The 26781-nt window shown below is 36.0% G+C and overlaps 1 protein-coding gene across 1 annotated transcript in view; it reads right to left on the bottom strand.

The window, feature by feature from the left end:
- Positions 1–26781, bottom strand: part of SEMA3E (semaphorin 3E) — a 58902-nt gene that overhangs the window by 21691 nt on the left and 10430 nt on the right. Inside the window, exons 3-8 of the mRNA XM_084206030.1 lie at positions 24806–24925; positions 10054–10147; positions 3688–3807; positions 2995–3137; positions 1132–1246; positions 727–796 (exon numbers count right to left, since the gene is read on the bottom strand). Of these exons, the coding sequence (XP_084062156.1) occupies positions 727–796; positions 1132–1246; positions 2995–3137; positions 3688–3807; positions 10054–10147; positions 24806–24925 (662 nt within the window). The remainder of the gene's footprint in view (positions 1–726; positions 797–1131; positions 1247–2994; positions 3138–3687; positions 3808–10053; positions 10148–24805; positions 24926–26781) is intronic.

Below are 26781 nucleotides of genomic sequence, written 5' to 3'. Positions count from 1 at the left end.
TTTTTAAAGAGTCATGAGTACTCTCTGCAAACAAATTATTTCTGAAGACTGCAGAAGGTGATCCAGAAAATTTCAGTTTGGTGCCCAACTTTCTCTATTGGCATCAAGAGTCATGAGGAAATGATAGGTGTTTGCAACCCTAGAAGAGCAGATCTGCCTTTTGTTACTAAAAAAAAACAAATCAGGAGAAAGTGGCAAAAGCAGAGATGTTCTTTTCTACCAGTTACATCCTAAAATAATAGTCAGCTTCCAAGCTGAAAGAACTGTGTGCTTGCACCTGAGCTAGGCTGCAGTGGAAAAGGAAAAAGAGGCCACCAGTGACAGTGCAGCTGCTGCTTTAGGCTTCACTAAGAAGTTAGTAGGAATTAAAGCTGCTATCCACTTAACCTTGAATTACAGTGGAGCTCTTAAAGGCAGAGAGGTGGCTCTGGGATGCTGTTCTTATAAGCATGCAGATGTGCATATGCTTTGACATGGGAAATTGTCAAGCTGAGAAACACTTAATTAATTTGTGATACAGATATACTGAATCACAGAATGAGACTTCAAGCCCCTGAGTGTTATGGAGAAGTTTTTACATTAACAAGGAAGCCTGCTGTGAATAGAACTGAGATGAAACTCTTTACTATATAGTTGCTGAGGGATAGATATCATCCAGCTTCTAGCTCATTAATAGACTGTTAAAACATTCCTCTATGGCTGCTATTACTTCTTCTAGCTGCTTACCTTGTCGTGTTGAAGAGGCCAAATATCACTGGATTTTTGTTATCACGGGTTTGCAGCAAAAACACATCCTCTGTAAAATTTAAATGCAATGTTATTGTTAAAAAGCTACTTTTCTCAGCCTGCCAAAAGAAAATTCATTGATTCTTAAAAGCATAATCGTATTTTATTCATTTATTCCATTTTATTTTATGCAAATTTTAATCTTTTAATAACAATGCAGTACATAAAGGAGTAATTGGTGATAGTGAACTCCACATGTGTAAAAACTTCATACACATTGGAAACAACACTAACCACCATTCCCTGATAATGAACACAAGTGCAATATCTGACAGTAGATGTGTTATGATGAAGGTATATATTTTTTTCCATGGTTTCTAGTTGTTTGCTGGCTAGGATATTTACCTAATTCATCAAAATGTGTATCAATTCCATTTTTCCCAGGCACAGAACAAACTAGTCTGGTTTTGAGGAAAGTGGTCCATTTATTGACGAGCATTCTCTGGCCTCCCATGTCATTCTGTGTAGAGAGAAACAAATGCCAGTGGTAACATGAATGAGTAAGTCTAGAAGCACAAACATCTCTGATGAATTAGCTGCTCATTATATCTTCTAATGTCAAAAGCATCCATTTTCAAATCACATCTCTATTACTAGAATTATTTCTCTGGAGTCAGTTTTCAAGCAGGATTGCACTGATCAAGTCCAGGTCTCATTAAGATCTGTGGTTTCATAAGAATTTTTAAATTCTGCACTACATCCCTGCATAGTTTTAGCTATACAGCTGTTGTAAACCTTTTTTTTTGTTGCTCATTTTTGCAAACTAGATATACTGAGTACATTACTGAAGTTTAGCTTTGCTTTAAGAGCTCAGTTCAATGTATCTGGAAACTGAAGCCCTGAATATATCTATAGACCTGGTGCAGCTGGGGCAACTCTGAGGCATTTATTTACATGGTTTTCTAACAATTTCACCGACTTTAAATAACACCTGCCTTGCTATGGCTGTCTCACCTTTTTCTTGCCCTTGCAACTGTTAGTACTGTGAAGAAAAGGGAACATTTAGTACTACTTGTTTTAGGATGCATCCTCAATCTGTGGTCTTAAATTCAAGATCTGTGTAACTGGTTATTGAAGGCGCTGCAATAGGCTTGCAAAACTCCTCTTACAAAAAGAGATCTGTCTTCCTTAGAAAAGTAGAAATATGCAGAGTAGATGCCTCTGTGTTATAAAAACTGTTACTTCTCAGATAAAAATGTAAAAGGTGGGGGAAAAAAAGCCAGTTCTTCAATCATCAGCTTGGTACTTTTTTGTATTCACTAAATCAAATCTGAATTGTGACATACAGCTGTGAAGTTAATGGCCAGTTAAGTTTTGGAGAAATGCAAGAGAAAGGTCAGTGGGATTTTGGTTTAACCCATAGCTAGAGATAAGACTTCCAGGTGGATATATTGCAGAGTAGGGGGAACTATTAAAATCATCTATCCAGGCATTTATTCAGAACAGAAGCCAAAGAATTCCAGCTTGGATCTTGATGAAGGTTGGAATCCAGAAATCCAAGTGGCTTTGTGAACATTAATGTCTGAGGCTGCAGTTTGGTACTTTGCATACATCAGATGTTTTTAAGTTAGACAGGAGTACCTAAGAAAGTTTAAGGGGTGGTATGCTGATGAGCATACAGGACAAATACCACTTATTGGGGTGACAGAAAATAATTAACTTGTATCTTGCTCTTTGCTCAATAGTTTTAGGAATCCTCTGAACTATGCCCAAAACTGTATTCCCTACAGTTAGGAGGGGGAATACAAACTTTTTTTTTTAATAAAAATCAGGTGTTAAGAAATAACCTTCTCCTTCTTTCCTTTAATCAAGCTGATGTAGTCCCAGTGGGAAAATGGGAGAGCTCCTCTCATCAGCCTTACAATAGCTGGTTATTAGAAGAAGAAAGCACCCAAAATTCCTCAGTGTTTAAAGAGCACCAATATGGGCAGCTGGGAGATCATATGTTCATAGTGCTCCTCTCCTGCAAGTGCCCGAGACCTTACTGCTGTGTGTGGGGCCAGGGAGCCAAAAAGGGATGAGATCAACACCAGGAGGATGGCCCGAGTGGGAAATGGAGTATTGAACAGAGCAGTTCAGGGAAGCATAATCCTTCTTCATGATCTTTCTTCCCCTGGTAAAACTTCAGTCTGTTTGTGATAATAATTTGCTGGACAATTCATCGTTTGTTCTAGTTTCTTATCTGCACAATCAGAGAAAGGCTCTTACCGCACATACACGCCCCACTCTGGTATATATGGCATGAGTGCTTGTCTCAGCCTCCAAAGCTTTCTCAGTAAAGAAGAAATATACTTTGTTATCATCGTGGTCTTCATTGTCAGGAATCATGTATGAGCCAACAAATTTTGGTTCTTTAAAAAAAAAGACAAAGGAGTTAATTCCAGTAATTAAAATACTGCCTTATTTTCTTAGCCTATAGCAACCCAAAAATAAAACTAGAGGTAAGAGCTCTGTCAGTCAGAGAGCAATTGGGTGATAGTAAATAGTAAAATAGTTACTAGTAATAGTAAAAAAAGGGGTTTTTTAGTAGTTGTGCATAGAACATGTAGAATAGATTAATGCTGAAGTATATTTCTACCTTCAGTTGACAAATTAATATTCCTTTGTATTTTTGCCAAAGACAGTTTTCCCGTCCCATTCTCTGTGTTTTCCACACTTTAATTTGAACTAGCCTAAAACCCGACGCTAATATTTGCACGGCAATCTGTGATCCCATGCAAACCAGAAATGGTCCAGCCTTCTGAAACACCTCTGGTTTCAGCTCCTTCTGCCCCCAGCCATCTGAAACCCCTCTGGTTTCAGCTCCTTCTGCCCCCAGCCCTCTGAAACCCCTCTGGTTTCAGCTCCTTCTGCCCCCAGCCCTCTGAAACCCCTCTGGTTTCAGCTCCTTCTGCCCCACACCTTTGAGCAGGCGCTCGTTGTCAGGCTCTGTGCGAAGATGGGCTGCGCGGTTCATGGAGCGAAACACGGCGGCGTCTCTTCCCCAGTAGTCGCTGTAGAGACCACTGAAAAGTTCACCACCTGCAGACCAGACATTCCAACAAAAACCTAAAATTAAACAATTTGGCAGTACTCTACATATTAATTTCGTTGCACGTTATAGGAGCTGCATTATAAATATGGTATGTGCTAATTACTAGGCTGAGAGGTTTTCCAGGCATCCTACTGGAGCTGTTCCACTTCATCTGGAATAATTACAGTTTGGGAATAACTTGCTGGCTGGGGGGAATCTGCGCTCAGTGGACACAAAAAAATGGGATTATTTTCTCTGGTCCAGCAATAACTTGTTTTCCTAGCATTGAAATATTTACCAGCGCCAGGACAGAACCGGAGATTTCATACTTCTTCCACAACTGGTGATTAATAGTTCTTGAAAAATTTATGAAAACAGAAATTGGGTCTCATTTTCAAAGGATTTAGATGGCATTCACAAATTAAGCAATCATCAGAAAATTTAGAAATAATATACTGAATGACAGACACTGTTGAAAAATAAATATGTATATAGTTACAATTTAATATGTTCAAAAATCAAGCCTATCTCCAACCCCTTTTAAGTTGTGATATTGGATATATTTCACCTTGGGAAAATGCCATCCATACTTCTGCCTTTCAGTTTTGCATGGACACTATTCCTCGTAACTGACCAAGCATTAACAATAACTAATTTCATATCCTTGTGGACTTGGCTTGCAAATTTATTAGCTCCAATTTAAGAAGCAGGCAGCTTCAGCAAGCAATTGTCACTAGGTGGCATCCTTATACTAGAAAATAACACAAAAGGAATTAAACTGCAAGGAGAGGAAAAAAAATTATTTCCAGTTGAAGGCTAATCTGAGTGGAGGCTTCAGTGACACAGCTTCCTGCATCCTAATCCAAATAAACATGACTGATACATCCAAATAACGTTTGCTGGCACTTACAAAAGATGATAGCAGAAAGCAAGAATTTTGTTTGCAAGTCTCCCACCAAGTGTGAATTTTGTTTCTTTTAAGAGAGACACATGAATTGAATTATGGCATTCAATTCAATGGTGGAATGATAATTGTGAATAATCATTCTAAAAAGTTAATATTTTGGCAGCTGGGGCTGGTTCTGACACCTCTGCTGAGCCAGAGCTGAGCATAGTTTTGCCTTAGGCCTCATCATATACAGAATGGTTATTGCCCTGGAAAATACATTGGTTGAGATTTAGTGTAAAATACTGGCAAGTGAAGTAAAAAGTAAGTATAAATTATAGCATCTGTAGAAGTGAAGGTTGACCAAAATTAATAGAGAACTTTATTTTTCAAACAACACAGAGCTGCCTAAACTGTAGAATTTGCCAGCGTCTTTATAACTTTATTTGTTTTAAATAATCCCTAATTAATGAGTCATATATCCCCCTTTGGGAATTCCATTGGAAAAATATATATCAGACTGGTTGGTATTCTTTTTATTTAGGTGGTGTGTAATCCAAAACAAGACATTTCATCTTTTCAGAAGTATAATGAATCTTGGAAAATGCATCAATGTAGGGTAAATGATTCCTCACATATTGCCAATGATCAGGATTGACATCTGGGAGTCCAGATGTTCCCAAGTTGAATATAAAGTCTATTCCTTCTGTTTGACATAGGTATAAAATGTTGTTATAAATAAATAACATGTTGGTATAGCATTCTAGTGTGTACTGAAGAAGTTACAACTGATTGTACCTGTGAGATCCTGAGGGGGGTAAATGGAAGTTCCAGTCCTGAGGAGATATTGTTCCATGGAAGATATTGTACAGATACAGAAATTAAATCTGATTTTTACACTGAGCAGTTACTAAACTAAATACAAGTATTATGTGTGAGCAGACAGGTCATTTCACCTAAGACAGTACTGACAAATGTGACTATCAAATAATATCTCAGCACAAAAACATTCAGCATAATGCTGACTAATAATAATAATAATAATAATAATAATAATTCCAAGATATTTTTCACTTTTGGCACTAAGAGGATCTTCTCTTGTCCTTTTCAATACTCTTCTGTAAATGTAAATTAAAAATTTTGAACACTGCTACGCTTTTACAGGTGTTGACCAATTCCAGATTTAGAGATAACCAAAGATTGAGGCTTGAAGAATTCTGGAAAGATTTCTACTTTTTTCTCCTCCCTTGAAAAACTACTATCACATATCAATTCAATCCTGTCTTGGTTGCAGGGTTTTATATTGCTGCACATCACACTGATTAACCTCTACCTTCCAGTGAAAATCAGCTGAGTAACTTCAGAAACCATCACTACTCCTCCCCTCTTCCAGTCTAACCTCAGCTTCATGTTAAAATGCTGAAATTTAGGTTTTGTAAATCAGGTTAACAGCCTGGTTAATCAAGTTCTAAAAAGAATGAAGAGTTTCTTCTTTACTTATTTAAGCAAACAGAAAACTCCCGTGGACCTCAAAGACCAGTTTTAGCTCAAATGATACACACACACTTTTTAGCAAGCATTTTTCCATCTTTTAGCTAGCATCTTTTCGAGCTAACAAATATATCAAAATTCAATGGTGATAATTTTAAAATACCTTCATTTTGCCTTTTATTCAAGGCAAAATATTAAAAAATTAAAATTCAAACTTTTTCTTCTAAACTCTTTAAAATTCCTAGGTGACAACCCTAAAGCAAAACAGATTGAAGCATTAAAATTAAATTACTCATACAAATGATTTCTATAAATAGGCTGCTACACCTTAAAGGTGGCATGGTTTTTGTACCTGCATGAAATTGGAAGGTACAGATGCAAACACAAGCTATTATTCATCAGTAGTCATTTTTGTGTAAAATTGAAAATTTATTTTATGAATAAAGCATTAGAATGTAATGAGCAGAATACAAACTGCACCTTTCATGCATGTCTTTGACTGTCAGTCAGTTATTACTCACATGATGAATAAAATCAGAATACTAATTCACATTTTAGAAAAATATTTTGTCTTTTGTTTTGAGAAAAATGTATTTTTGTCTAGACTAGAATAAAAGACAGAAATACCTAACTTTTAAAACTGTAAAAACAGAAAATATTTTTGGAATGGATTCCCTGGAACTAAATCTATTCAGATGTACTTTAGGTTTTTCACCACTTGCTTCTGATATATTGCAGGTAAGAATATGTGAACATAAACTAATTTCTCAGCTAGTGTGGTCTAAGTTAATCAGTGTGCAAGATCTGGGATCAAAAAATAGTTCTGGCTATTGAAAGCAGATGGGGGAGTTCATTAGGAATAAAAGTCTAAAAGTTTTATATACCGTTGAGCTAAACATAAACATTTTATTCAGCCTGTCTGCCATCCAACTTCCATTCTGTTTCCTGATGCTGGCAATAAATTAATTCTTCATATATTGAGGAATTCATCACAAGCTACTTCACTAGTGGGTCAGATAACCTGCAATAATGCTTACAACAGCACAGATATTTCATTTTAAAGCCAAGTCACGAACTGTTGTTTTCTTGGAGTGGGTATTTTAACTCTTGTGTTGAAATCCATAAGGAGATGAGGAAAAAGGGATATCCTTTTTCTTAAATTAATCCAACTAAAGCTGGTCCTAAATGGTTATGGTGCAAATGATGTTTCAAGATCACAATTTTAAAAGCTTTAAAACTTTATGAGGGGTATGTAAAGTTTTCTTGTTAGCCTAATCCTCACTGTTAGTCAATGGCCATGCTGGTGTAGGTGCTGTGTTAATGTGAGGGGCAGAAGTGGGAGCAAGTTTTGAATACTTTCCTTAGGAGGAAGAAGGTGCTGGGGTGTGCTTTGCTAACAGGTTTGCATAAAACTTTTTCAAGGACATGCACATTGGCTGAACCTGCATCAGAGAGTACAGACAGCTGTGGGCTGCAGCCTCCAAGGCAATGCTGACTTCATACCTGGAGCAGATTTCACTTTCTAAGGAAATTGAAGTGCATGAAGAAGAATTAAACCTCCAAGCATTGGAAGAAAGACTGGAAGACCAGTCCTGGAGGGTCCATGGTGTAGTTTGCATCTCCTGTCATGGGGTAATGTCCGTCATGAGCTGAACTCAGTGCTTGTCTGACTGAAGGAGCATCCCTTCCTTCTCAGTGTGTTTGGCATTAGAAGTCTTCTCATTCTCAAATGTCAATTAAAAGATTATTATTCACTGTGTTTGCATCTAGGTCTTCCAACCTTTTAAGCTGGCTACCTGCAGAGACAGAGGACATACATCCTGGAGTCTAAGGTGCAGCATTGTATTCTGTGAAATGTGTGTCTCTGGTAGTAGAAATTGGTAGAACAAAATAGAATAAATGGAAATTTAAACTTCCTTAAGATATTCTTCCTAAGTGTTGGAAGTGTTTAACTCCAATAATTAAAAATATGAAACAAATAATAAAATCTGGGAAGAATTTTCTTATGCTTTTAAAATATCATTGCAGGATAACTTGAAATTGTAGAATTTCCTAATGGATAGCTAGAAAAACACCCTCTAAATACTGTGCTAGTTTTGATGAAGAGATGAAAGTGAGTCTGTTTTTTGGTGTATCAGTGATCTGACAAAAATATTATTTTCTTGTTAATCTTGCTACATTGCAGAATTTTTAGCTTTGTCAGATATCTTTGTCAATGGACTTCCAAGACTCTCATCAGCCTTTACCAGGGAAAGATAAAAGAATTCTTTTCTCCTTCAGAAAAAAATATGAGGATCCATAGGACCTCCCATAATTCAGGCAAACTCTTAAAGCTCAGTGGGACAATCTGGCTTCCATTTAAGCAAATAAAATTCACATTGATCTCACAGTAGGAACATGATCAGGTTAATTTATTTACTTAGTTCTATCTCAGGAAAGGTTGAGAAGGACTTCAAGATTAGACCGTGAGGTTTCAGGCCTACAGCAATTCCATGAGTCTTTGTTCCCAGGCTAAACTGAGACTGGAATCTGTCAAAAACTGTAGAAACAATTTAGAAATAAGGGTGGGATAAAAGCATGACAATCTATGCTTCATGGATTTTGAAGGGTCAGGCAAAATACAGTATGTTTTTCTGATTTTTCTATGACTTCTTAACCCACTAACTCTCAAGAATCAGAGCTCTAATTTACTTTCTTAAAATTAAATTAAGGGATATTTTGGTGAATTGCTGCCGTGTGAAAGATTTGTCATTACTGCTGAAGATTGTTCTTTTAATTAATCTGTTAATGTAAAGGAACAAATAAACCTAGCATGTAAGAATACAACTGCCACTCATGTCCAATATTTCATCACCACCATGGATGAGAAATACCATTGTAATTAACCATCAGAGAATTTAGTTGCCTGATTTTAAGATGCAGAGACAAATGTGAATATCAAAAAGTCCCTAAAATCCTCTTTTTTTATCCCTGAAAAATAGAACATTCACTTAATCTTTAGCTTCTTTTTCTAGCTTTCTTTTAATCTCTATCCCTTTTGAATGCTCAGTTTCTGTTCACATTTCCTAAACCCAGAAATCGTTGTGCTCCTCCCTAACTCCATCTAGCTTTTACCATTTACCTGCTGTTCCAGGCTATTTTTGGTCATTGTACAGTTAGTCAATAGTGCCAAGACTGTCTTTGCTTCATCTCACAAAATATTTTAAGAAAACATTTCTTGAGGAAAGCCCATATGGTTTGCTATATCACAGCTCCAAAGATCCCAGTCCTATAGTGCCACACTTCCCAGCAAGGCCCAGAGGAGCACTATCTCAGCACAGCATCCTGGCAAGGCAGGACTTAGACTGAATTCTATTTTTATAACTTTTGAGCATGAGATCAGCTCTTCTAACACAGAATCACCAGTTTGTGATAGCTTTGTTAGAAGGCAGCATTGAAATTAAAAAAAAAAATCATCTCAAAAATGGTAATTTATATAATCAATAAAGCTTGATATAAAAACAGTTAAATTCAGATTTTTACAGGGTGCTCGTTGCTGAGATTCATCTCAGTAGATGAAAACAAAAGCGGTGTAAATGACTAAGCCAGTCATGCTTCTTTGCTTTTAGGGAAAGCAGGAAATGATCATTTCCATAATTACAGAACAATCAATTACCTCCAGGATGGCACATGTCATTCAACATTTCACTTCAGTGAGACGCCCTTGCTGCGTTAATGCTGCCTGGAATGCAATATTAATGTGGGCAGCACCATGAGGATGAAGTCTGACATGTGGAAGATTGCAATGGAAGGCTGACAACACTCTGGTGTGCTGGAGAAAGAGACTCAGAATGACAGATTGACAGGACTGTGAAGCTTGTGACATAAAGATCATTACCAATTAAGATGGAGGTGAAGGAAGAACTGGGGTCAAAAGGGCACCTGCCTCGTCCTCTCTCGAATTTGTGCGATTCCAGTTGAAACAGATGATCCTTAAATTAAAAAAGAAAAAGACAGAGAACACCATAAACCCTACAGGCAAAGAAACACAGTCCTTAATGACAAGCTTTAACTTCATTGAACCTTTGTAGAGGATTGACTTCATTAGGAAGAAAATGCAATTATGGTTGCTCACTGATGTACTAGTAAAAATTCTCTGGGTTTCTACAAATCACCTTTGTTGTGCACTGCCCAAAAAGAATCCGAAAGATATGCACTAAAATTGCACTTTTTTCATTTCTGTGGGAGTAGGGAGGAAAGATTCCTCTATATTTTCTCCAAATTGTCTAAACATTTTATAGATATCTCTCCATGGAATGTGTTTTCCCCCTTTAAACCTTTTTTTTCCCAGTAGTTGTTAAATATATCAGACTGTGTTATCTTCCCTTCATAGCTTGGAGATGTTTATATATCTTCTTCATAGATGTATGTTTAGGAATGAATCCCCAGTTATGGTTTTCATAGCAGATGTGATTTCTTCAGTGGATTTAACAGAATATCAGTATAAAAAATATTGGCAACTTGGTTTAAATTGTCTGTATAAGGCTGTAAAGACTGAGAAAGAATTTACAATTTAAATTTTCATTTGCAATGGTACGTTTGTCTCAGCTTTCACAGAAAAGCCCATTAATGTCTGATTAAAATATCAAGTGAGAGCACAATATTTTTAATTTAGATATTGACAGAACAGCATGCCAAAAACATAGAGAAGGGGGAAAATAAAAGGGCAAATAGATAGAAAGCTATGAAAGCTTGATAAAAAATATGCCACACAGCCATCAAATGTGTGACAAGCAAATATTTGGACAATTTAGTAGTTCCAGTTCTGTAGTCTTACTCAAAAGTCTGCTGAAATGCAGATTATATAAATATTTCGGATAAATTTAACCTACCTTTTCATTGAACTAAATCTCAGGTTCATGTTCCTAATATATGAGGCAATATTTTGTGAGGAGTAAAGTTACATGCAACAGGAAAATAAATCTCCCAGAATTTTGAGAAATACTTGCCTCAGTGTCTCCCTTACAGAAGACATTACCAAAAATAATGTCCAAGGGACTTTTTAGACATAAAAATCAAGTTTTATTAGACTGGATTTTTCACATATTTATTAGACTAACTCAGTATTTGCACAGAAAAAAAAAATCTTGGTAATCTAAAACAGAAAAAAATTCTCAAGCAAGTGCAATTGCCCCAGAAATTAAATGAATATTCTCTTCAGGTGACTTCATGACAGTAATGCTCTCCTGCAAAAAAAATCCCAGCCTAAAAAGACAAGAGCCAAAGAAGCAGAAGGTGGAAAAACGAAAGATAATAATAATAATAATAATAGTAATAAAATAATACTTTAAAAGGACAGAAATAAAATATATATAAGGAAAGTGAAAAGTTGTAGAGCTCTTAGTTCCTTCTAATTGACAAATAATTGAATCTTTATGTGCATTTAATTTAAAAGAGTCACTCTTAAATTTCTCATAAGCCCCTTGACTTCAAAGCATTATTCACATCTTAATCCCTTCATCACACAAGCTGATGTACCTGTCTTCCATTCTCAACTGTCTAAATCACACATGTAATTTTGCTGCAACTTCTGGTCAAAGAGGAATATTCCCAGTAGTTAGAGAGTTTCTACAAAAAATGGGATGCAACTCAGAATGCAGTTCTGTAAAAGGAGGACATCTGTTTCATGTGTACTTGCAGTGAAAAAGTATAAAATAAAATAAAATAAAATAAAATAAAATAAAATAAAATAAAATAAATGTCATAAAAATTTTAGGTAATGGACCTAAAGCTCATGAGGTAACAAAATATCTATAATCTCACCTCTCTAAAAGCTTCTTTGTTGGCCCAACCCTGGTATATTAGTGCCTGGTTGTTAAAGCTGATGTAGCAGAAAATAGCTGTCTTGTGGTGCAGAGACTTATGGTGCAGGAATATTGTTTTATGCTGTATCAGCAACAATTTCACATCAGTAGTAACTATTCCCCCTCTGCTGTTGGGTAAATGTCAAACAGTGAAGAAATATTTCCCTGTGTGTGGAAATCTCAGTCCCATTCCATACTTTTCAAACATCACATACCATGTATTTTTCAAAACTAAATACTGTAACATTTTGAATCAACAATGGATAAAAAAAGAGTGAGGTGAACTCACGAAGGAAAAGAAAACCTTTCTGAAATAAGGAAAAAAATACTTTGGAGTCATAATGGCATAAAATTTGCTGTAAAGGAAATATTTCTAAAAAACATCTGAAGTTATGTATTCTCTAGTTGGGTACTCAAAATAAAGTTACTCATGAAAATTTTCTAAACCAGGAGCTCAGCTATTTGTCAGTGAATTGGTTCAATAAAGATTTAGAAGTAAGTAGAGACAAACCAAGAACCAAAAATTGATAGATTATTTAGCTCTTACTGGTTTATAGTTTGTGGCTCTCATTCTGTCCTGCAAAGGGAATAGAAACAGAAAGCTTTCCTGCTGTTGGAGGAGACATGATCCCACCAGGTCATCATAAAACACACTTCATATTTTCCCTGACATGATGCCACTGGTCCTCACAGCAGGGAGATGTGGCCAGTAGAGGAGTTTCCTGGATGATGTGGAAGAACTTTTCAACACTGTACACAAAATGAGGTAGTTAATCATTTCCCTGAGAACCAGAATTAAATCAATGGTAAAGACAAATCCCTCTCTTTTAACATTCATAACATGAATGTGTTTATAACAGCTAACTATATGACTATGGAATGTAAATGCTAAACAATATGCATAGCATCCTTCATTGTCTGGAATTTATGAATAAGGATTGTAGCCTAAATATACAATCTAGTGTTAACACTGGAGGTAGACAAAAAAATTGGATTTTAGTGCAATTTGGTGGAATTTTTAAGTGGATGTCACTAGTTTTGATATAAAGCAGGATGTGTAGCTCATAAATGCTTACAGACACATGTAACTGTCTGAAAAGTTGCTGAATATGTAAGCAATGACTCCTCCAAGAGATATTTTCCACCTTTTAGGACAGCATGCCAAATATTCCATGGTTGCAATAAGTTATTCCTATCACTGGGGCAAGTAACTGAAGTTCAGGTGTAAGATGTGTCAGCTTCCATGGGATGCCAGTTTAAATGAAATAAGCATTGCACATTAATAATCAGCTTTGAAGGCTAATTCCATAATTCTAACCCTCCTTGCAGTTTTTGACATTGAAATCCCTTGAGAAACATCAGAGTAAAACTGACAGTTTCCTCACAGATTATACAGCCCTTCAATTCAACATCACAATTTATTTTATGGGCATTTTTCAGTGGTTAGGGTAAAAACCATGCAAAAGCACATATGGAGGGCTGGGAGGGGAATTACGTGTTTCTACATGTAGCTTGGGAAAAGAAATGGGCTTCTGGGTTTGATTTATGATACCAGTGACTCAGGAAACATAAGACACTTTCAACTATTGTTAAAATAATAATGTTCTTTCAAAGAAATAGAAGATATTTTCAAAGCATCCAACATTTTGCCATTACCTTGATATGAATTGATAATTTTAGAAAATGAAAGCTAGAATAATGTAGGCTATACACAATAGTGAAAGAAAAGGTCAATCAGAGGCATTAAAATTTAAAGACTGAATTTAACTTTTGTTGCAGAAAATTGCTTTCACTAATGCGAAGTGCTGCTTTGCTCTGGGTCAAGACAACACTTATGCATGTGATTAATTTAAAACATATGCTTACTTCCATTCCTATTCAGCAAAGTACCTAAGCCTATTCTGAACATTAATATAAGAGCTGTATCTTTTCACTAAACCAGGGACTTAAAGATACAGAGGTTTTACTTGTGTTTTCTTTCCTGGGATATTATTTTTATGAGAGAAAAATAATTTTATTTTCTACAAGAATTTGTGGTGTTTTGGTTATTTCACTGTAAATTTTATTATTTTCCACACAACAAAAAAAAAGTAAAACATATCATAGTGGTATTTTATAAAGGAGATTGAAACCATTTCATAATCTTTAATTACACCCTTAACTGTGTCCATGTTCATTGCAACACTACTGACATGGTCTGCTCTCAAGGAAGCCTGTGCATTTTTGTGGTTGGTAGCAATTTTAATTGTTTTTTTTTTTTTTCCTGGTGTTTTGATTTCTGTTTTCCCTTTTTTTTCCCCTAACAAATCCATATTGTTTACCTTGTCGGATAGTAAATCATATTTAGAGTACAGTGGGGAAAGTCTGTGAGGATTTTTTTGAGTGTATTTTTAAACACTGGCTATACTATTCACTACTGCTCTAAAACACTGGACAAAATTCTTTCTCAGCTTTAACAATCTCATAGTTCTTCAACTTAGAGTAAGAATGATATTACATCCAAGAGCTGTTTGTTGCTATCCATTTCTAGGGGTCATGTGATTTGTACTTTTTTGAAGACAACTAGAAAAACGAGGTTCATATGCACAGTGAATTGAAAGGAAAAGCATAAAATTAGAGAAAATAGAGATTCTCTGCTTGTGCAAAGCTATTAGAAACATTCTTTTAAAACTGTTAATAAAGCCACATGGTGCTAGTGTCATACATGTTGCATTCGTTTTTATATTCAAGTAATTCTTAAGCCATCAAAAATGGGAGTGTACATTGCACTACAGTTTTTGTCGTGATCAAAAAATTTGTATGCATTAACTCAGTATTCAATCACTCACATGAGAAAAAAATCCAGTTACACCACTGAAATGCTTTACAAACCTCATCTTGATTTCCATTCTCTTTCACACTACAATGGTTTTAGTATCAATTCACATATAAATTTACTTTTTTCGCAAATATTCTTTTGTTTTGTATATTCTCAAAACAGTATTTTTCACATCTTTTCTCTTTCTTTTATACTTATCCTTACGTTTGTATTTCAACATAGACAGACACACTGATTATGCTGTGCAGAGGCTTCTTTTAGGAAGGATGAACCTTGACTTCCCCATTAAAAAAAAAAAATGAAATATCACAGAACATGTCTGTAAATCAGCAGAAAATATAATTCAGATATAAGTCTCCAAAACGAACATTCAACTCCATGACCTGCCTTAATCTGTACACTTGCCTCATCAAGAAGGCACGTGGTAAAAAAGATCTACAGGAAAATAGTTTGTCCTTGTAAAACAGCAGAAAATAACTTACTGGGTCAGAAAAGGTGTCTCATATTATTTGGCCATTTGTATTTAGCAGACTAAATTCTGTGGCTAAGAAAAATGTGCACCAGCATTATTTGATAAATATAGACTCAAAGATTAGCTAGGTGCCTAGTTGCTACAAAGCCAACGGATTCATTGAAAAATTAAAAATCTAAACCCAGTGGATTATAATTCAGTTTATAGAAAGGAACCTGTGCTCCAGATACTTACAATAATACTAACAAGTTCCTATTGCACACGCTGCCCTATTTAAGTCATCTTAAAACAGGCATACAGGTATATGGGTGATCAAGACAAGGATGCTCCAACAGGGAAAGAACTTTTCATGTAATATCTTCTTTAACTAATCCAAACATTAATTTTCAAAAGGATCTAAGCACTGGCAAAAAAATCTCTTCTCGTTGTCAGAGGATTACTAACTTTTAAAATTATACCTTCAGTATTCACTCGACTTTATTTTCCAAGCCAAATGGGGATACAATATTAGGAATAGAGTCCTCAAAAACTGTCTGCAATAGTCAGGTCTCTGCTATTTGACATAATTAAGATTATTTGGGAGGTAGCATTTCTTCTGAGGATCTGTTTTCAATCCTCTTTACTATCCACTGACATACTGAAAAGATCAATCGCCCTATGGGATGAGAGTACATAAAATATTATAGACATTAAATCCTCCCTAAAAATTCAGATGCATTTTTCAGGTCTGTGCATTTTATTCCACAGTTAAATGATTGAGACACATTGGGCTCCGATCTGAAAACGTGTTTAAAATCTGGAGCTGTGTCAGACTGCTGTCTGAGTTTGCAAAGGGATTAGCAATTTGTGACTTGTGTCAAAATATCTGGCCTAAAGTGACTGAAATAATATATTTTCCTAACTTAATGAATGTGAAAAAATCTGGCAAAAGAAAAAAAGATCCCACAGCAGTGCACATAGAAATCAGAGGTATTTATCCTCAGCAGCTCACAGTGTTTCAGCAGATGTGTATTCATTGATCAGAATTTTAGAAGGGACACCTTTGTGCAACCTTGGACTGGTCACATGAACTCGTTAGGGGTCTTATGGCAAAGAATAGAGCCATTAGAAATGTTGATTAGATTGCACTAATGTGATAGTTAATATGTATGAAAGGCTCTCTAGAATTAAAATGTATGAGTAGCTGTATATGGTGATGTAGCCTTATAGCCAAGTGAAAGAGAAGGTAAAGAGAGTCCATAAATACTGTACAAAAGGGAAGGGATTTCTGTGGTAAGTGCAGAGTTTTTACACAGAGCCCCACTAACCAAGGCTTTTCCTCTTCCCTGGTTGTGACAGGCTAAACTTGTGCTGAGATTGTGAGGGTCATATCAGAGCAAACACCAAATAAAACCCTTTCTAATGACCTAATCTAGTGATTGCTATCATAACAACTGGGTACAATGGTCATGAAGAAATAAAAAAAAGAAGGATGCAGCTCTAAGGTTTGAACTTCTGTCTAGGCTTTGGTGGTGAAAGGAGGAAGAGGTGTGTTGGGCATGAAAAGAACAGCTACATTGAACAGGGAATGGATTTCAGAAGGACTCACATACCCTGTTCTGTCTGTCCCCATGGGGTGCAGCCTTAGACAGCCAACAGCCCCTTTGCAGAGCTTCAGCTGGGCATGGCTGAATTGGCTGTTCTGGAAAAAGGGACAGAGGACTGGATCCATCGGCTCCTGATGACACAGATGAACTGCTAGCAACATTTCTTTTTACTTTCTATATAGATATCAGTCTAATAAGAAAAAATATCAGTCATATATCATAGAAGGATAATGCCATATTAAGGGTTCATCTCATTATGTAAAAATATTAATGAAACATTTTTTCCTTGTTTTAATTATTGATTAGTAAGTCTATTCTTCAAACAATGATATAGACTTCACCAGGTGCTGTCACTTAGAAAAATACTTTCTCTCATAAATAAATGTGGCAGAATCTAAAAATCATTATAATGAGAGCTGGAATATTTCAGTTACCCCCATCTAATTACCACACAGGTGGAGGATTTTTTTCTCTGTGGTATAACACTATTATTCCTCTGTATGGATTCATTCTCCCTGGACCATCTGTGTTTAATCTTGCAAAGGGGCAGGTCTAATATGATGGAAAATTCATTTCATATGGCAGATCAATTCACATACTCTACCAATCTCCCAAATTGAACTAACACTTCATGTATGGCCATATTTAGACAATATTCAAAAGTAATGAATGTTATTCACCTCATTTTATGGATGGAGAGCACTTTCAAAAAATGTGTTGTCTGTTATAAATGTAAGAATGACAATAGCAACTGTGCTGTTATAGAATACTTGACTTTCTCCAGAGCATTTCACTAAGTACATAGATATTTGATAAACAATGTGCATTGTAGAATTGTTAAGAAATACAAACAGTTGACATATATAAAAGCACAGTTTCATGAGGTATCATTGATGAATCCTCTTTTACTGAAGGTTTCCCTAAATTTTATTTTTTGCTAGAAAGATGATTTTTTTTTTAAATTTAGCTGTGATTTGAACAATCACATTATTTCTTTCCTACTCAAGTTCACAAAAGTAGTGAGGAGGCCAAAATAAGAAAGAGAAAAGGTTAATGAGAGCTCAGGTTATGGAATGTTTGGAATACTGAGTTAAAGGTCTGAAGCTTGCTAAGTAGATTTTGATATTACCATATCCAAAGAGTTGCATCTTGGAATAAGGAACAGAGTTTGTATCTGAAGTATATCAGAACACCCTAGAAGATGGAAGTTCAGATCCTTCTTCAGACTGCTTTCATGGATTAGATTCATTTATGATCTTGGATATCCCAGAAGCCTTATTAAATCTGACATTGACAGGCAACAACAGAAATCTCTTCACTTCCCTTGTTATACAAGACTGATAATTAGGTGCCTCAGCAGAGCGTGTAACCTGGGATAACTTTGTGCTCAAGTGAAGAAATTTGGGTTAAGTGCAAACTGCTAAAAAGAGATTTCTCATTGAGATACTGTGCATTTGAGAACTCAGCACTTGAGTCCATGAATGAGGAATCTCAAACAGAGGTGGGGCAGTGACCTTGCCTGTACACACACACCATGGAATAGCATGTGTGATTCTGGTGTCTGCACTTCCAGAAGATGTGAAAATACTGCAGAGAGTTCACAGGAAGGACACAAATAAGACTGAGGAGTCCTGGTGATAGGAGGTCTAAGGAGGTATATTTGTTCAGCTTATCAAAAAAAGTGAAGAGGTGGCTTGATCTTTGTGCATAGGTACTTACAGGAGAAAAAGATGTGGAAAAGATAGTGGGAGACTTTTCAACTTTGCTATCAAAGGAATATCAAGGTTAAATGACAGGAAGCTGAAGTTAGAAAAAATTGCCCTTGAATAAGTGGCTATTTCATAACACAAGTAATTAAATATTAGAACAGCTAATATTTAGGTCAGAGAAATGGTGGTGTTACCCCTTTTCCTCTTTTGCAGCACCTTTGTTGTTTGCTGTGAGCATACATGTCTTCACCTAATTAATTTTCTGTCTGAGTTAGGTACCATTTTAACCTCTCTTGAAATATTTGCATATTCAACTTCCAGAATATGAAATGCTTTAGCCTAAATGATGTGTGGGGTGTATGGATGTTTTGGTACAATTTGGCAGTCTGTGGTGGGAGCATGCTGACCAGAGCATGTAAATGAACCCTTCTGATAAAAGATTTTATGACATCAGTTGTCCACTTGGCAGAATTTCATATCTATTTAGTGGATGGTGCTCCAAATGCTGGCTTTTCACTCATGCAGAAGGACACTGTGTCTCTGAGCAAATATTTTCAGGGCAAGAACTTGTCACACATTCTATCTAATGAAGAACTGACCAACACCCACTTCTCTTTGGTCAGTGGAACCAGATGTTCCTCCTCCTTAATCCTCTGAAAACAGTGTGGAGATGAGGTAATAGGAACAAGCATGGAGAGGGATCAACTTGGCAGGTCATTGCTTGTTTTGATTATAAAAACACATCAGAAACAACTTTATTATTGTAAAATAATAGATAGAAATATGTCTACAATTTTGCTTTTTGCAATTTTGCTTCTCAACAAAGATGGAAGAATGATGGCAATTACCATGTGCTGGTCAAGAGCAGAATATTTATGTCATGTCAAAGATAAGCTGAGATAAGACTGGCATATTATCTTACAACTTGTCTGTGAATTCACTCTAGTTTGTTAAAGCAAGAGCTGAGGAGCTCATGTTGCCTATGTTTGGTTGGTGTAGAGGGGTAAACAGAAGTCTTATTGCACAATTGAACTTTGTCTTGGTTTTGCATTGAATCACAGAGTGTATAGAGAAAGAAGGGTCCTTCCCCACACTCAACAAAATGTTAAAGGCAATGTAGATTAGAAAGAAAAAGTTCCAACTTGACTGAACTGTCTTCCAAGCAAAAAAATACAGCTGCTGCTTACTAAAAACAAGTCCTCTCTAACAGGACTGAAGACTCAGAATTTAGATCTGGTCTTCCCTGATAAGCAGAATCTCAATTGGCAAACTGAGGAGCAAATAACATAATGACATAATAAGGAATATATCAGATTAGGAACACCTAGAGGAGAGTTCCAAAAACCACCAGTGCATTTTGTGGAAAGGGTGGCTTAATCCATCAGCATTCCGAAGTGGAGAAATACAGCTGGAGGCAGTTTACTGAGTTAAATGAGGCACTGAAATGGCACCCTGCCAGCTCCATGTACATATTAAAAATTTACAGTGTGTTATGGAGGAGAAATTCTTCATGCATAGCTCTTTCTCATAAATTAAATTCCCTCAACAGGTTTTGTCAAGCAGAGATGCCTTCCTCTTCAGGAATCAGCTCTATCTTGTCCCCATGTAGCTTGCAAAAACTTGGGATATTGCTTCTGTACATGGTTTTCTTTTGGAATTTCTACTAATTTTGCAGGTCCTATGGAGGCAGAGTAATTTTTTAGCTGTAGTTGGTGAATCTCCCATGTGGACTTGTTAAAGGTGTTTTGTGACTTCATGAATAAGGCAGTAGGGATCATTGGAAAGCCTCCAGGACACCCCTACAACCTGTTGCTCGACTGAATAGATAACTCATAAAGATAAATCATTACCTGACTGCAGATAGGTCCTTTGATTTATCTAAGGTTCATTAAAACTCACCCAGGCTATTTTCAGCTATGCAGAACAGAGCCAGAGCACTCTTTCACTAGCAGCTAGATATGGTGAAACATAGACTGAGTAAGGAAAGCACTTCCTTCAACACTTGTCACCTGCCAAAACTGAGAAATTTATATAAATGCAAAAGGAAGACCCTAAATGCAGGTGCTTCCCCCCTTCTCTGCCCCACCCTTCCTTGCTGGCATCAATGTCAACAAGAGAGACAAATGTCAATTTGGTGAGAATCAAAGCAAAATAAGATTTTTTTCTGAACTTTTCTTCATCTTCTATATTTTGTTTGAACACTTATCTCAGACTTTCTCTCACAGAGTACATGGGAATGATGCATATGCATTTCCTCATGAGACATTTGGGGTTCAGGGTCTCTGACTCTTGCTTTCTTCAGGAAAAATAATGTTTATTTTAATTAATTCACCTTAATTTCAGGATGAAATACAAAGAAACAAACAAATTTTAAAAAAAACCCCAAAACAAAACAAAAAACTCAAAGGAAAAAAACAATTAAAAAAAAAAAAAACAACAAAACCAAAACCAAAAAAACCCTGGAAGAACCAAATCTTTTCTGACCTACACTGATTTTTGACATTTGGAAGCATTTCATGAAGTCAGAGATAATGAATTCACTTACTGGCTGGCTATGTTTTCCTGGACAAGACTTTGTAATATGTTCTGTTGCAAACACCAGTATTTGTTCTGTCTGCAAAGTCAGCACTACTACTTTTGCTAATTTGTAACTTATTTCTAAATGGCAGAAGAACATTGGGTATTTTGCTGAAATGTTTAAATTTGGAAAATCAACATTGATCAAAGTAATTAGAAACAGAGAAAAAGATAAAAAGCTGCAGTCACTGACTATACTTATATATTTTTAGACATATAGCAACTGAAACAGCTTTATGAAACCCAACATTCTGGAATTCCAAAGTGAAATCAATTAAACCAATATTGAAATAGAATGCAGTAAACCATTTTATATTTAATCTTTCAAATGGATATATAGCGTATAATAGAACTTATAAGTAATTTGATTTAGAAAAATACACTTGGTTATACTCTGGTGGTACAACACAAGTTTGATGTAGAATGAAATAAAACCAATATTTATTTCTTGTTGGTTTCTATGACCAACATATTAAGACAAAATGCACGGCATAATGAAATTTCTATAACCAGGGAAAGCACAAAAGAAGCTGTAATGTATCATAGCACAATGTGCATGTGAAGGATTTCAAAGCACATTCCATTCACTGCATTGTAAGATTAATGCCTTCTACAGAGACTGGCTGGGCAATGGGCATGATTGCTGTGTTTTTCAAGAACATGAGACATTTTGTTTTTAAGGCAGTTCCAAGGTATAATAACCTGCCAATGAGGCAATCAAATTCTGCCTATTTTTGGAAGTCTCCTTTTTGCTTCATGATTTGTTGACAAGAGCTCAGTGTTCTGCAAGGCACAGCTCAAACCTGGTTTTGATATGAAAAGATGAATTTGTGGGTGTACAAGGATGTAAGATTTTACACAGGAGGCAGAATGTTCCTTTTCACAAACTGATGCATCTCACATACCCATGGTAAATCAGTGGGCTTGTGATCATGGCTTTGGGAAATCTTCACTGTTCAAAGGGAAACCAGCAATGCTTCATTTTCTTACCAAATGGCTATTCAGAAATGGGTGACTATGTAAACTTCTGTAGGAAGCCAACTACTAAATAAACATCCCTGCAACAAAGGACTAGTGATCACCAAGATCCTGATGTGAGGTTCCCAAGAGCTGGATGTGAGGTTCCAACAGGTTCCTCTTTGGCCTGCTCAGTAAAGGGAAAGAGGCAGTGTTGCAGAAGATACAGTCCTGTTATTCTGTCAGCTGCTGAAATGCCTCTCTAAATTCATCTCTAGGTTACATTTATATACCATTAATAACTTAAGAACCCTTCAGTTTTTACTGAGAGTGTCCCATCCTCCCCACTCCATCAGCTCAGGGAGCACTATTGAAACTTGTAGTTAAGGTCCCTGACCACAGAGCAAATATTTTTCTGTGCTGATACTGCTGGTTAATAATTCCATATGAATGTGTGCATCCACCCTAATATGCTGCATTAGTTATGTATCTGGATACACAGAAGTTTGTCATAAAAGGCTCCCTCCTTTCCTACATCCCACACCTTACATCTCAACATGTCTGAGAAGGGGCATTGTTCAAATATATATGAGCCTCAAACATAAATTGTGCCACCCAGGCATGAGGAGGTGTAAAGAGGTATATAGTCATATTTTAAATACTGTTTCATTTGCTACTGTCCTTTCCATGACAGTCAGGCAATGAGAAAATGGCCAGAGAGATAAGGTGGAAGAAACAGAGGACAGTAATCAAATGTTTTGGGAAGAGGATACTCTGACCAGATAGACCAGCAGAGACTGAGCTGCAGCTTTCTGCACAAGGATCTTGTCCTTTCACTTCCTGCAGTTACACCACGTCCTTATCACTCAAAGAAAGCAAGATTACAATTTGCCCATTCAACCACATACCATGTGGTATTTTTAACCTGCCATATAAATGGCATCTGTCTTTTTTAATCCTGATGGTCAGCTTTTCAGATAACAGGAAAAACTATAGCTACTTGTTAGTGTGGAAAATATATTTCCTGTCTACAAAACAAAAAACAACAAAAAAAAGAAATTTTCCCATGATTTCAGTGTGGGTAAAATTTTAGAACCTCAGTGTGACAAGGGAGAATAATAAACAAAAATAAAGGAAGGAAGGATAAGATAAGGGGATGATCATGGGTAACCCAGTCTTATATATATCTTGTTTGTCTTTTTTTTTTTGTTGGCTTCTATTTTTATTAGTCTGTTGTTTATGCTTTCCAAAATAGTGTTCCTACATATACAGCCATTGCTTCCTTCAAACTGCACCGGGAAGCCTGACAGGAGGTTTGTGAGAGGAGCAAGGAAGACATACAAATTCTCCTTCTTTTAGCATTGCTTATTATCTAGCTCCTTCCTTAATTGTAGAAGACAGTGTGATTCTGCAATTCATACAACTCTGAATCTAAGTGCTGAGCTGGAGTCCTGACTTCTGAGATGCTTCTCATTTTGACAGCAGTTGGAGGTGCACAGCATGGATTGGATCCTTGGAGATTGCTTCTGCTGATGTTGTTCTCGTTTGTTTTGTCAAAAGGATGTATCATACTCAGAAAAGATTAATCAAAAACATTTGCCTGAAGAACATCCCTTACCTGATTTCTATGAGTACACTTTAAAAAAATTTATATATAAAATTAATATTTATTCAAGACAAGAGTTCCTGTCCATAGGGGAAAACAAGAATTCCCTTGGATGATGCTGTAGCATCAGCTCCATGACAAGTGCTCAGCTCCAGGAGACATCATGTGGACCAACCAAACAAAACCAAAACCAGCAACCCTTACTGACACCTGCCAGTTAAAAGCAATCCTATCTCTGGCTTATAGATCATCTCCATCTATTAAGTCCCACGTCACAAAGTGCAATTCCAAGAATCCCTGGTTCAGCTCCTAAAGCTGTCATGACATGTGCCTTCATCAGCCTAGATTTGATGCCCAAGGAGTTTAACATGCTAATTTAAAATGAGAGGTTGGTTCCTCTGCTGAGTCTTTAAACCTGTTCTAATATAGCTGAGACACAAAGGATCCCAGTTCCTGAGATGTCCAGACAATTTCTATTTTTGCATAAGACATATATTCAAAATATTGATGATATGTTCTTCCAATTGATCTCTGCAGTACTGTTTCACTCAGCTGTAAGCATCATTAAGGAGCTTACATGCACTTGCTGAACTAGAGCAATATAAACTAGCAGAATTTACCAAAGATTTGATAAGAAATTCAATCTCCCATCAAACTAGCACATATTTTGATGTGATGTAATTTCTTTTAAATCAACAAAAAACAACAACAATGAAAAAAATAAAAACAGACCCCAAAAGATTTAGCTATTACTCCCTCAACAATTTAATATTTTTTTTCTTGAGAAATACTATATCAGCTTTCCTACTGAAAAACACACCAAAAAACCTAAGATGAAAAAGTCTTTGGATTCTTTGCATAATTCTCCTGAAGATACTTTCAAATATTAGTGAGTTCCTCTGATCATAAAATAAATTATAATCCAGCATTTCATTTCATCACGGAAAATGTCTATAAGATGAGAGGTGTGAAAAATTGAACTTAAATATTTTTTTTTAAACACAGAGGCTTTGCTGGAATCTAGACCAAAAAGAATCAGTACTGTAAACCAAATTTCTTACCTCTGAAGGATGTCCAGCTCTTACAAAAGTACAGAGAGGATCAAAAGCTCCTGTTCCACAAGCCAGAAGATGGGTCCTGTTGTATCGGTGAAGGACACGGATGTAATTTGCACATTCATCCTATTTTACAAAAAAAAGAAACATGGGGAAATATTAGCTTTTAAATTGTTTTTTTTTATTATCTATGTGCCCAGAGGTGATGTTCTAGTATTGAGTCTTTCTATTCGTTTTCACTTCATGTTACTAACTCTGTACCATACGTTCAATGGGTGAGCACTTTTACATTAAAAAAGCAAATTTAGAGCACTGATTGATCATGTCTTCTTTTAGATGCTTAACCAGTTAGGAGTTACTAAATTATAAAAACACACTTTTGTGCTTCTTTGGTCTTGGAGACAGTCTCCAAACCTGAATAGATTTTTACTATGTATTATTAGATATATATGAGACAAACATAAGATTCAGAGGATAAGATGTGAATGGCCAGCAAACAGCTTCTCTATAGAGTTAAATAAACTTTATCTCAATAAAAAAATATTTTTAATTGCACCATTAATTTATTGTATAATTAATTGTTGATCAATATTTTTTTATATCGTATAGATACATACTTTGTCCGTTTCCACTGTTTAAACACCTTTGAAGAAGAAATATTCATTTCCCCCAGGGCAATACTTTGGGACTCATTAGTGTATTTGCAGCTTAATAAATTTTGCAATTAAAACATTTTCAAACATTCCTTTGAGATGTGGGGTCATTATTCCTGTGCTAAACTAGAAATGGAGACAGTGAGATAAAAGTACCCCTTGATTTTGGGACTCCTAGGATTCCTGGGATTTGGTTGTTAATTTTTTTTTTTTTTTGGCATTTTGCAATGGTTTCTGTGAGTGGAGCAAAATTACTGTTCATTTCAATTCATTGCTCAACATTTCTGCAACTTAGAACCCTGAGCTTTAAGAGTCACATCAAGTTTAGACATTTAATTCCATTTAAAATGGAATTAATCTGAGCTAACTTTAGCTGTTCTGGCATTTAGACATGTAATTTATGGAATTCTCTCTGGCTTTTCCAATAGCCAGTGAAGCAGGCCAGACATCTCCAAAAGGCAACTAATACATCCTGAAATGAACATGTAAAACAGAGTGGAGGAATATCCTTCTTTGAAAATTTCCAGTTTTTCACTGATAGCTACTCTCGTTTTTGGACTGCTGTGTTTGTGTGAGAACAATCCTGGATCTTAGTAAAGAAATGAAAGAAATTAATATCAAAAGGAAGGGTCTTCAGGGAATTCAGGGGCAGAATTCAACACTTGCAAATCCACATTAGGTTCAAAACTAAGAAACCATCTTTCTTCTTTCTTCAAATCCCTGAATCATTACATGTAAGTCTTCCAAATTCTCCAGCAAATAAAGAAGGAAAGAAATCTCCCCCCTCCACCTGATTGTCCTTAACTGTTCATCCTCAGGATACATCATGCTAATTCACAGAAGTAAGTAACCTACACAAGATATAACCTATTTTGTAATTAAATACTATGCATATACAAAGGACAAATCAACCTTTTAATATCTAATTTTTGGAATGTCTTGATTTGTAACTAATTTGTTCCTTTTCTTTAAGGAAATACAAACATAAATTCAGATCGATGGAGAGAAGTATGGGGTTAAATCAACAGCACGTGATCCTCCTTGTATGGATCAGCACTCAAAGACAGAGGTGTCCACTTTTTATGTTCATTTCCCAAATGTTTGCTGACTTGTGGTAGCAAAATGCTATTCCATAAGTATTTTATGATGCCATGAAGTTTTTGAATAGATGCTTTACTGGGTGCTGGTGCTGTTCCTGGTTCTCCCTCTCCTCTGTCTTGAATTATTCCCTTTGTTTACTCTCTGTGGGGGTCTGCTCTTGACTCCATGCTTTTCTTTTTTATCCATATGTGCCTTCAGCTCTTGATCTTTTACCAAAATCATTGTTGG

Source organism: Fringilla coelebs (genome assembly GCF_963513975.1).
Source record: "Fringilla coelebs genome assembly, chromosome: 5".
Taxonomy (NCBI): domain Eukaryota; kingdom Metazoa; phylum Chordata; class Aves; order Passeriformes; family Fringillidae; genus Fringilla; species Fringilla coelebs.
This window is presented reverse-complemented; position numbering and strand designations above follow the sequence as displayed.